Source organism: Maylandia zebra, linkage group LG6, assembly GCF_041146795.1.
Source record: "Maylandia zebra isolate NMK-2024a linkage group LG6, Mzebra_GT3a, whole genome shotgun sequence".
Lineage (NCBI taxonomy): Eukaryota > Metazoa > Chordata > Actinopteri > Cichliformes > Cichlidae > Maylandia > Maylandia zebra.
Genome location: NC_135172.1, coordinates 22,667,633 through 22,679,557, shown reverse-complemented (window position 1 = coordinate 22,679,557; position 11,925 = coordinate 22,667,633). Strand labels below are relative to the sequence as shown.

Genomic DNA, 11,925 nt, shown 5'->3' with positions numbered 1-11,925 from the left:
CTGGAGTGCCCAAAAGCACAAGGTGTGCAATACTCAGAGACATGGCCAAGGTAAGAAAGGCTGAAAGACGACCACCACTGAACAAGACACAAGCTGAAACGTCAAGACTGGGCCAAGAAATATCTCAAGACTGGTTTTTCTAAGGTTTTATGGACTGATGAAATGAGAGTGAGTCTTGATGGGCCAGATGGATGGGCCCGTGGCTGGATTGGTAAAGGGCAGAGAGCTCCAGTCCGACTCAGACACCAGCAAGGTGGAGGTGGAGTACTGGTTTGGGCTGGTATCATCAAAGATGAGCTTGTGGGGCCTTTTCGGGTTGAGGATGGAGTCAAGCTCAACTCCCAGTCCTACTGCCAGTTTCTGGAAGACACCTTCTTCAAGCAGTGGTACAGGAAGAAGTCTGCATCCTTCAAGAAAAACATGATTTTCATGCAGGACAATGCTCCATCACACGCGTCCAAGTACTCCACAGCGTGGCTGGCAAGAAAGGGTATAAAAGAAGAAAAACTAATGACATGGCCACCTTGTTCACCTGATCTGAACCCCATTGAGAACCTGTGGTCCATCATCAAATGTGAGATTTACAAGGAGGGAAAACAGTACACCTCTCTGAACAGTGTCTGGGAGGCTGTGGTTGCTGCTGCACGCAATGTTGATGGTGAACAGATCAAAACACTGACAGAATCCATGGGTGGCAGGCTTTTGAGTGTCCTTGCAAAGAAAGGTGGCTATATTGGTCGCTGATTTGTTTTTGTATGTCAGAAATGTATATTTGTGAATGTGGAGATGTTATATTGGCTTCACTGGTAAAAATAAATAATTGAAATGGGTATATATTTGTTTTTTGTTAAGTTGCCTAATATTTATGCACAGTAATAGTCACCTGCACACACAGATATCCCCCTAAAATAGCTAAAACTAAAAACAAACTAAAAACTACTTCCAAAAACATTCAGCTTAGATATTAATGAGTTTTTTGGGTTCATTGAGAACATGGTTGTTGTTCAATAATAAAATTATTCCTCAAAAATACAACTTGCCTAATAATTCTGCACTCCCTGTATCAGTTTGTCTCTGTTTACAGCAAGTTACCACAGTCGCTCTTGCACTTATAGATAGAATTTAATTTATAATAACTGTGGATCTCCTCATTTATCGAGCATAAAATCAACACCTCAAACACAAATATGTCATACAGTATTTGAAATTGGGTTTCAAGATTTATTTAGATTTATTTTTACTAAAGAACACAGACGTATGACTCACAAGACAATCAGATTTAGAGCAAAAAATATATAACTGAATCTAACAAACCGTGCTTCTTCATTAGCTCAAGTTTCCTAACATACTCAATCTAATGAAAGGACTGAGGTATTTGTGTTTTTTATAAATTTATAGCTACACAGCGGTATGTACTTAGATCACACATGTGAAAGGCACTGCATTTGTACCCTCTGCAACAACAAATAAGAATTCTACTACAGCTAAATTTGGATATTTCCCCCACGAGGAGGTAAAATGACTTCATATTCAACATGGATTGAACATGTGTAAAAGACACTGTTTTACATATGTTTAAACTGTTTGCTCCCATCAAGTTGCTGTGGTGATTTAGTGTAGTCCTATGGGGATTTTGATTGCACTGACAAAAACGCACAGGCAGGAGATTTCTCATCAGAGGCGGAGACTGATCGTCTTCTGAAATACAAAAGACATTTTCATTTTAAAATGTACATAATTTTATATACATTTTACAATGTTTATAATGTCTCATGTTTGGATGATTTTTCTACATTAAAGCGCAGTACGTTGTCTGTTCCACGTCCTCAATAGTCTCCGGCAAACGCACATTGTACGTCTCAGGGAGCAAAGAAGCTGACAGTCCGGAGCCTAAAGCCACCAGGGAAAAAACAAAACTTGGCAGATTCACCCACACGTCTTCAAGGAGCATGATCAAGGGGGATACAGCCACACCTACACGGGCCATAAAGGAACAGTATCCCAATCCATTTTGCCTGAATTACAAAAAGAAGAAAAAATAAAACAAATGTTGTGCTCTGATTATCAGGCAGCAAAATAAAAGACAATGTGCATTTTACTGACCTCATTACTGTGGGATAAAGCTCCGTTGTGTACAGAAAAACGATTGTAAAAGAGCCCTCTGAAAACATCTTGCCCAAAGCTCCCACAGCTGTCCGAAGATCCCCCCTATCTGAAAAGAAAACACTATAATTCACCTTGTGTTCTAGTTAAGACTTTTCACTGAATTTATTAGAAGATTAAATACTACAAACGCATAAGGACATTTAATTTAGCTCATACAGATAATGGGGTCATCCCATATTCAACTAATTATAATGAGCTAAAAGTTCAACCTTCAGACTAAACACTGAACATCTTAGATGTTTTGTTTCTAATTTATTATGTCAGATATGGGGGTAATTACTAATTCAACAATCTACTGTTTAAAGAAAACCGTTTCACGGGAAGAACTACATTGAAGAGGAGCTAACATGGTTTACTTCAGACACTGGATGAACTGGGCTGCGCCAAGACTAGAACAATGAATTTTTATGAACTAGCAGCTTGAATCATGCAAAACTACTCCAGAACAAGAGTGAATTATGTGTAGTCTTTGTCAGTCTGGTCAAAGAATCATGGCTTGGTGCATGTGACAAATAATATAATACTAGAAAGTAAGCTAATAAACTAAAATGAATACATCTACACATTTGAATGGATCATATACCTGCATGGATAAACACACTGCTGAATATAAGCAGCCCAGTCAAAATGAGCATCCCGGCTTGATTCCACCTTCGACCTATTTTGTCTACGGTGAAAAAGACGAATCCTTTGGCTGGAATCTCTATGACACCATAGATGAACTGTGTGAGATAAATGTTCACACCAAATCCGCTGATATTCAAGCTGATCCCGTAATAAGCGAAGGCCACTCCAAACCTGCGAGCAAGACCAGACTTTTGTCATTTTAAAGTTAAACAGTTGCCCCAAAGAACAGTAGTTTCTCATTAGCTACCTGGTATCTGACATGGATAATAGTAAAACCATTGTTATCGAAACAGTGTTAGAGTTCAGCAAACATGATGTTGAATAACCTGTTCTTGGCAGTTTAATCTAGTCTAGTCTAGTTAAAAATTTGTTTAGACATGAGATTTGGGCCAATGTTTTCGACGCAATTTTGCTGTTGACCTTTTGAAGGTTGCCTGGATGTCCTTGTTAGACTTTCCAGCAAAAGGTGGAGTAGGTAAGGAGGAGTGGGGGCACAGTGCTTCTGCCACTGAGCTAACCAACTAGGCTGAGGTTTAATAACTTCAAGAGCTGAATTGCTCAAAAACGAAGACTCCAGAAATAATTTAGATGTAGTGTTGTCTTTGGAATATATGTTCTCAATGTAGCTGTAAATTTCCTTAATACAAAATTATGGTGGTGATATTTTTTACTTTTTCTAAATGCACCTCAGAGAAGAAGAAAACAACATCAACATCTGGCTTTCTACAGTTCCGTTTTTGCCATCATAACGGCCAGTGGTTTTAACCTGGGGGATAATGCCACCATTTCAGCCAAGTTTACTGGTTGTAGCTAAGAGACACTGGTAAATATTTGTATAGCGCTTTACACTATACACGGTCATCCACCCATTCACACACACATTCACACACTGGTGATGGCAAGCTACAGTGTAGCCACAGCCACCCTGGGGCGCACTGACAGAGACGAGGCTGCCGGACACTGGCGCCACCGGGCCCGCTGACCACCACCAGAAGGCAACGGGTGAAGTGGCTTGCCCAAGGACACAGCGACCGAGACTGTCAGAGCCAGGGGCTCGAACCGGCAACCTTCCGATTACAAGACGAATGCCCAACTCTTGAGCCACGATCGCCCACATCGTGGGCAAGTGGGCCTTAACAATGCAAGGCCCTAACTGGGCATTGTTTTAATTTTTGGACTGAATAAACATACTGGTGCATCCCTATCATGGATATAGACAGCTGTCTCCAAATTTTAAAGGTGGATCTTCTAAGGTTGAAGATCAAATATGCATTTCTCGGTTATTAATAATTATTCAATGAACCTCCCAATCACGGACATGGACACCTTTGTCCACAGTTTTAACCATTAAATATGTACTAATGAGCAAATAGTTTATATACTTATGTATAATGTTTTAAATGTTCAAGATAAATACCACACAATGCCACTAAGTAGAGCGCGCCTTCTCATTTTGGGTGTCTTCACGAGGTCCAAATAGGAATACTTTCTGTTTTCATCTTCTACAAGTATTACTGTAGACAGAACCTGTAGAGTAAAAAGGAAACTTTATTCAGAGAAAGGAGCTGTGAAGTGTACAGTTCTGTCTTGAAGTTAGCTGATAATGAAAATGTTGTACCTCAGGTTTTAAGTCAGCCATGACATCCTCTCTGCCGTTAACTGTTGCACATCTACTCAGGTAAAAATGAGCGTCATCCGTTTTTCCATTACTCATCAGCCACCTGGCAGACTCAGGGAGCCACCTATGAGAAAGAGCAATGAGAAGGTTTAGAAGGTCTTTTAAATACTTTTAGAAAGACAGGAACTAGTTTTCCCTGCATGAAAACTGAATAATGATATTAATTTGTCTTTACCACCAACAGAGCATAGCTGGAAACAGTGGGGAGATTACAGCAGCAGTCAGGAATCTCCAATCATTGATCAAATAGGCCACTCCAGGTAGAATAACACAACCAACACTCCAGTCCAAGCTCATTAAAACAGCCACTGTAGTCCGATGCCTGATTTCCACCCATTCAAGACCTATGTGGAGGAATTTTATGTATTTTTTTTATTAATAATGACACTGATTGAGGTTACTGATAAAAATAAGGATTTTGAGCAAACCACACCTGTATGGGCATCATCTCAAAAAAATTTAATTGTGTCAGTGTGATGTTTCATTTATTTTTTGTTCGATGTGAATGACAGGCAACTCACAGAGGACGAAGGAGCTTATACTAATTCCAGAGAGTCCGAGTCCAGTACAAAATCTCATTGTGGCAAACATTAGGAAATTATAGGACAAAGCGGTCGCAATCCCAAAAATGAAACTTGCCATGTAAGACAATAGAAGTGTTTTTTTCCGGCCAAACCTGTAAAACAAATTTTTAAAAAATTACAGTCAAATAATCTACGGAACACTTAAATGAAAAAAAGCCTAGATTACAACTGTTAAGAACAATTTATTTTCTCCTAATTTTTGAAGTTGAATGTTTTTTTTAGCTCACTAAAATCAAAATAAATGTTAGACTTTTGAAAAAAAATGGAAAAACAAAAAAAAAAATCCTTTGCACTTGGAAAAATAACTAAAATAAAATAAAGGAGGGAAGTAAGGAAATAATATTTGTTTCAGTATTTCTTAATTTGGCAAAACCTTTATTACATACCAATGAGGTATTGATGGACATTTTTTATTAAGACTCTGGATGTCTACAAGACTGTGAGTCAACTGCTTTCAAAAAATTGTGTAATTTTAATTGTACTACCTGCAATGGCTATCCTAAATCTTGCCTTTGGCTTATACCAACCATGTAGTAATAATTAAAAAGACTAAAACTAAACATTTTCCAACAAGACAAACTAAACTGAAACAAAAAAAAATCCTCTGTAGAAACTAACTGAAAATACATTGAATTAAAAACTAAATGTCAAAATGAAATAAAATAAAAATTAATGAGAAAATAAAAAAACGTTAAAATAATTCTGGTCCCATTGTCACAGATGTTAAAAAAAGGCAGACCTAGCCATGCGGTCTGCCTTTTCAAACATTTGTGAATGAAGGGGGCATTCAGAAGACCTCTTTGATTTTGAGTGTGATGTAATGGGATGCCACTGTTGCAACAAGTCAGCCGTGAAGTGACCACACACCACACAAGGTTCCAGAGCACCAAGTGCTGAGGGCCATAGCACATGAAAAAAAGGGACACTATTGATAGAAGAACTGCAGAGATCCAAACTTTTTCCAGCATCAACCTGGAGCTGGAACTTTACGGCTTTGCCTTTTGGGCAGTTCCTGTATGGGTAATGTTTGGGTGGGCTTAATGCCTTGTCAGTATAGTGTACTTTTACATAATTGAAATATTTCTTATAAAGAAAAAAGTGAAATCCCTCTGACCTGAAGTATTTCAAAAAAGGTTGTTTTAAATATAAACAGTACTCTAGATAAAGGACCTTAGTGATGTTCTCCACTGTTCTGTCTTTGAGGCCTCTATGGAAGCATCCAAACTCATCTACTCACTGTTTCCACTGCACAGACTGGGATGTATTCAAGGTGCAGGACACTGACAATCGTGTCGCATTGGACAGTTACACCTCCACTGTCTTGGACTACATCTGTTTCTGTGTGGACAATGTAACAACTTGGAAACGATTCCGTGTGTTCCCTAATAATCCACCCTGGATGACACACGGAGTTCAACAACTTATTCGAACAAGGAACAACGCTTTCAAATCCGGGGACCAGGAGGCATACAGTGCTGCCAGGGCCAACCTGAGAAGAGGCATCAAGACTGCCAAGCAGCAGCACAGGAGGCGTATCGAGGCCAGGTTTGAGAACAACACAAACCCAAGGCAGGTCTGGGAGGGCATCAGGGCTATCACGGACTACAAAAGAAGAACACCATCACCCTCAGCCGACAGTTCTACTCTGGCTGAGGATCTAAATCTCTTTTATGCCCGTTTTGACAGGGAGAACACCGACCCTGTCCTGTCCCCTCTCCCCTCAACCGACCCTGCTCCGGTCCTGAGCACTCATGAGCTGAGGCGTGTGTTCCGGAGCATTAACACCAGGAAGGCGGCCGGGCCGGATGGAGTGCTGGGCCGGGTGCTAAAAGACTGTGCTGCGGACCTGGCGGACGTCTTCACCTCTATATATAACACCTCGTTGTCCTGTTCACTGGTACCATCCTGTTTCAAAGCAGCAACCATCGTTCCCATCCCAAAACAGTCAAATGTCACATGTCTGAACGATTTCAGACCTGTGGCACTCACCCCCATTCCCGCCAAATGCCTGGAGAGACTGGTCATTAAACACATCAGAGCTGCTTTTCCACCATCCCTGGACTCGCACCAGTTTGCATACAGGGAGAACCGGTCAACCGAGGATGCGATCGCCACAGTGCTGCACACATTACTGAAGCACTTGGAACACAGGAACACCTATGCACGGCTCCTCTTTGTAGACTACAGCTCGGCTTTTAATACCATCCGGCCAAACAAACTCCGTCCCAAACTCCACCAACTGGGACTTAACTCCTCTCTGTGCAACTGGATTGTGGACTTCCTCACTAACCGTAGACAGAGTGTCAGAGTGGGTAAGAACACCTCTTCCACCCTTGTGGTCAACACCGGTGCCCCTCAGGGGTGTGTTCTGAGCCCTCTGCTATACACTCTCTTCACCCATGACTGTATTTCCTCCTGCGCGTCCAATCTCATTGTTAAGTTTGCAGATGACACTACAGTGCTCGGACTTATATCCAACAATGATGAGACAAACTATAGGACAGAGGTGCAACAACTAGAGTCATGGTGCCACGACAATAACTTGGTCTTAAACACCAAAAAGACTAAGGAGATCATTGTAGATTTCCGGAAGAGGGGTCATAACAACCATCTGCCTCTCTTCATTGGCAGTAAGGCGGTGGAGAGGGTGAGCAGTTTTAAATTCTTGGGGGTAACTGTGACCGAGGACCTGTCCTGGGGCAACCATATCACCTCAGTTGTACGGAAGGCCCAACAGCGCCTCTACTACCTGAGGAGACTGCGGAGCGCACACATTCCCAGATCTCTGATGTTGAACTTCTACAACTGTGCCATCAGCAGCGTTCTGACGTATGGATTTCTAGTGTGGTTCCCCAGCTGCACCAAGGCCGATCAGCAAGCACTCCAGCGGGTGGTGAAAGAAGCTGGCAGAATTATTGGAACAAGTCTGCCAGAGATCAGTAATATCTTCCCCACTCGCTGTCTGAGGAGGGTGCACAGTATCCTGCGGGACCAACATCACCCTGCGCGCCACCTTTTCCATCTGCTGCCCTCAGGGAGAAGGTACAGGTCTATACAGGCCAGAACATCCAGACTGGCCAACAGCCTGTATCCACAGGCTGTGAGGCTCCTGAACTCTCTGCCCCCCTCTCACGGACAATAACCATATCCAACTTCTTAATAGCAATGAACTGGTCTGCATTGGTGCATCATATCTTTATTCTCTTCCCCCTCCTGCCCCCCCCCCCCCCCCCCCCTCTTTCTTAAATAGATAACTATCATATCTGATATCATATCTCACAGTACAATAATATTGAATGGGTTGCATTGTTGTATTTTGTCATGTTTCTCAGGTCTTTGTCTGAATTTCTACGAACATTATTGCTAAGGATTGTCTTATTGCATTGGAGTCACACTGGGTTAAATAGGTACACTTGGGTTTTAAGGGGTATTTATTATTTTCTTCTTTTTTTTTGGGTTGTATGGAAGCCCCAAACGCAATTTCATTGTTCTTGACAATGACAATAAATAAATAAATACTAAAAATACTAAAATACCTAATAGAGGGGCTTACTCCACCCTACTTGCAAAGTACCTGTGAATGATTACTTTTGGCAATACAATTTTGTTCTTTGCTATCTAGGGCTCATCATAATATTTGGCAATGCACACCCAGATCAATACAGACTTGTCACCATAGTTGTACAAAAAAATGTTAAGCATAGTTGATTTTATTATTCAGTGTGTTTGTGCTCGATTTTAAAGGTGATGACATGGACTCACCTGTCACTAAGGAAGCCAAATATTCCTGATCCTAACATGACCCCCACAAAGAATATGGTGGCCGTGGCTCTGTTCATTTTTTTCTTGTCACAAACCAGATCCCACTATAAAGGGAACAGAGACAAAAGGAAAACATAGGCTAATTCACAACTGGTATTAATTTCCTGCTTGTTAAATGGAAATATTGATCCTCACCTCTGTAGCCAGAGTAGATCTGAAGATGGTGGTGTCATATATCCAACCATTCTGGCATGGCATTGTGGGTATGTAGGTTAAGTTGGAAGAGTTTGACAGCAGTTGGTACTGAGGCTCTGCAAACATCTGACAGGAGCTCAAACTCCCATCCTGCTCAAAAGGGATATTAACATTGAGCCTCTCTTCCAAAGATAAATTCCTGAAAACACCTCCATTATTCTGAGACCTGATATCACAGTGGTGAGAGGGAATAAATGTAATAAAATTATTCAGCAGGAAGTTAAATGGTAAAGTCAGCCGTGGAATTATTAACAAGAGGAATGTTCTTAGTTGGAATCTTCCAAAGCCATTGATCTCTGCCAGCATATTGTCAAACCTCATCTTGGAAAACAAAAGAGACACAAACTAGAGAATAACCTGAAGCAAATACCTTCAGGAGCACAAAATAGATTTTCATAGTGAGCCACAAGCCGCTTTTATTCCATTAAGCGTTCTTGGTTAACGGTCAGCTGATGTTCAATGTGTTAATTTGTTGTTAGGCAGTATGAACAAAATAAACTGAACTCAGTGAACCGTAGAAGTAAATAAATAATTTTCCAAGAAAGCTGTAACTTTAGTGATAAAGTACCAAGGTCCAAAGTTTAAACAAATGTGTATTGGCTGAGTTTAATACAAGAAATTTCCAGTGGGGAAAAAGTCATTCTTTTTTTCCCTTTTTGTCAATACCTGTAACATCTTTATGTCTGTTGATCTAGCTTTTAAGAACATTTCTATTTTTTAACCAGAATTTAAAGTTAAGAAGTGAATTTGTTTGGGTCAAGGAGAAAAAATGATGTGGAGCACATTCTTTGCACAATAGCTCTAAAATTAGAAACATGCTGTCTCAGAGTGACCCTGAAAAACTAGTTCATACATTTGTTACTTCTAGACGGGACTACTGTAATTTGTTATTATCAGGATGTCCTGATAAACACTTCAGTTGATCCAAACTGAAGGAAGAGTACTGACAGGGGCTAGAAAGAGAAAGCATATTTTTGCTATATTGATATTGAATCATTGGCTCCCTGTTAAATCCAGAATTGAATTTAAAATCCTCCTCCTCACATACAAGGTCTTGAAGAATCTTGCCCCATCACATCTTAATGACCTTATGGTACTGTTTCACCCCATTAGACTGCAGGCTTACTTGTGGTTCCTACAGTATTTAAAAGTAGAGTGGGAGGCAGAGCCTTCAGTTTTCAGGCCCCTCTTCTATGGAACCAGCTTCCAGTTTGGATTCGGGAGACAGACACTATCTCCACTTTTAAAATTAGGCTTAAAACTTTCCTTTTTGCTAAAACATTTAGTCGGGGCTGGATCAGATGACCCTGGATCCTCCCTTAGTTTCGGTAGAATAGGTCTAGGCTGCTGGGAGATTCCCATGATGAAGTGTTTCTTCTTCACTCACCTTTTTTACTGTGTTATATGCCACTCTGCATTTAATCATGAATTATTATTAATCTCTGCCTTCCTCCCACAGCATGCCTTATTTCCTGTCTTAATTGACTCAAGAGTTTTTCCTTCCTACTGTTACCAAATCGCTTGCTCATCAACAGGGGGTCATATGATTATTGGGGTTTTTCTCTCTTTTCTTTGTATTATTGTAGGGTCTTTACTTTACAGTATAAGGTGCCTTGAGGCAACTGTTGTTGTGATTTGGCGTGATATAAATAAATCTATATTGAACTGAATTAACAGAGAATGAAACAAAATGGGTCTGCAGACCAGAGGGTCTGCAGATGGAAATTAGCCCAAGGCTATAATCTGGCATATTTACATTTGTTAAAATGTTCATTAATATGTATTGCCCCTCTTTCTAAAAAATAAATAAATAAAATAAATGAAGCCAACATCCAAGGAAAAGCCTTGAAATGTCCTTCAAGAAGCCTGGAGAACTATTCCTGAAGATTATTGAAAAATATTACAAGAGAAGATGCCTAAGAGACCTCTTAATTTAATGTGAACAGAGATATATGAAACAAAAGCTCATTAATGTTTCAGTCATTTATTGAGACAGTTTAATTACCAACTATTACCTACTATATAATTTTATATCCACAAATCATATTTTTCCTAAATGATATAAAGCCAAACTAGAATTTTCATTTAAAAAAACCCCTCAAATCTGTATTATTTAATGCCTTGTATTTTTGGGTTTTTTTTTTTTTTTAATTAGCTCATATTTTTACAAATTGACAGATACCAGGGCTTGTATATAGCTTTGGGTTTTACTGTAATTGGCTGAATACATACATTCCCTAACCCTTCTCAACAAACTCACAGAACAGAAGGTCTAAAATTACATATACACTTTTGACAAAACTTGATACAGAGCTGACATTTTGTTTGTTTCCAGCTGCTTGTAGGCCTCTTTCTTCTAGACTGATAAATTATTCAGCAACTCAATCAGTGAAAGTTGCCCAAATGACACTTGCACACATATACAGACATGAAGTCATGTTATTAATTATAATGAGAATGACTGGTTACAATCTAAGGCCAACTGACAATGAATAGTTTGTGATAATGCAAATTACTTGTGACATACAGATCATTCTCAGGCATGTAGGCATTTGTAGCAGTGCACCTATCATGACCTAATATGCTTATGTACAGACTTTACCCACCTGGAGAGTCTTCTTCAGTTATGTGAATGACCTGACAAAAAGCTGTATTACGTAGAAACTATAATTCTAACAAGTCTGGTGTAACATATAGCATACAAGTAGAACAGAGTTAAGGCTGCTTTGAAATGTGCTTCATTCTTTTTAGAAATAAACAATGGAAATGTATGCCATTTTTACAAGGTTATTGCATGTATCTAAAAAGTGTGAAAAAATGATGTAATAGCACTGATATAATAAACGAAACTAG

At 39.8% G+C, this 11,925-nt stretch overlaps 2 protein-coding genes across 4 annotated transcripts in view; both read right to left on the bottom strand.

Moving 5' to 3' along the window:
- gucy1a1 (guanylate cyclase 1 soluble subunit alpha 1) overlaps positions 1-11,925 on the bottom strand; it is a 250,801-nt gene that overhangs the window by 140,677 nt on the left and 98,199 nt on the right. The window lies entirely within an intron of this gene.
- Positions 1,191-9,508, bottom strand: LOC101485717 (solute carrier family 22 member 7). Of its 3 annotated transcripts, XM_004549493.4 has the most exons (11): positions 9,443-9,508; positions 9,013-9,238; positions 8,818-8,921; positions 4,993-5,147; positions 4,647-4,815; positions 4,412-4,535; positions 4,211-4,320; positions 2,750-2,964; positions 2,104-2,212; positions 1,794-2,015; positions 1,191-1,698 (listed from the first exon to the last, which is right to left on the bottom strand). In XM_004549493.4, exons 2-11 carry the CDS (start codon positions 9,136-9,138, stop codon positions 1,623-1,625), a joined length of 1,410 nt encoding a protein of 469 aa, XP_004549550.1. In that variant the 5' UTR covers positions 9,139-9,238; positions 9,443-9,508; the 3' UTR covers positions 1,191-1,622. The 3 variants fall into 3 exon arrangements, with proteins under 3 accessions (XP_004549550.1, XP_004549548.1, XP_004549549.1); XM_004549491.4 differs by having other exon boundaries at positions 9,013-9,458; XM_004549492.4 differs by having other exon boundaries at positions 1,809-2,015; positions 9,013-9,458.

Coding starts and splice junctions, on each gene's coding strand:
- LOC101485717 (XM_004549491.4), bottom strand. CDS start 9,393: ATGAGGTTTGACAATATGCTGGCAGAGATCAATGGCTTTGGAAGATTC. Junction 2,965..4,210: donor CTACTTAGTGGCATTGTGTG/GTATTTATCTTG, acceptor TCTTGCTCGCAG/GTTTGGAGTGGCCTTCGCTT. Junction 2,213..2,749: donor CAGTGTGTTTATCCATGCAG/GTATATGATCCA, acceptor TTTTCTTTTCAG/ATAGGGGGGATCTTCGGACA.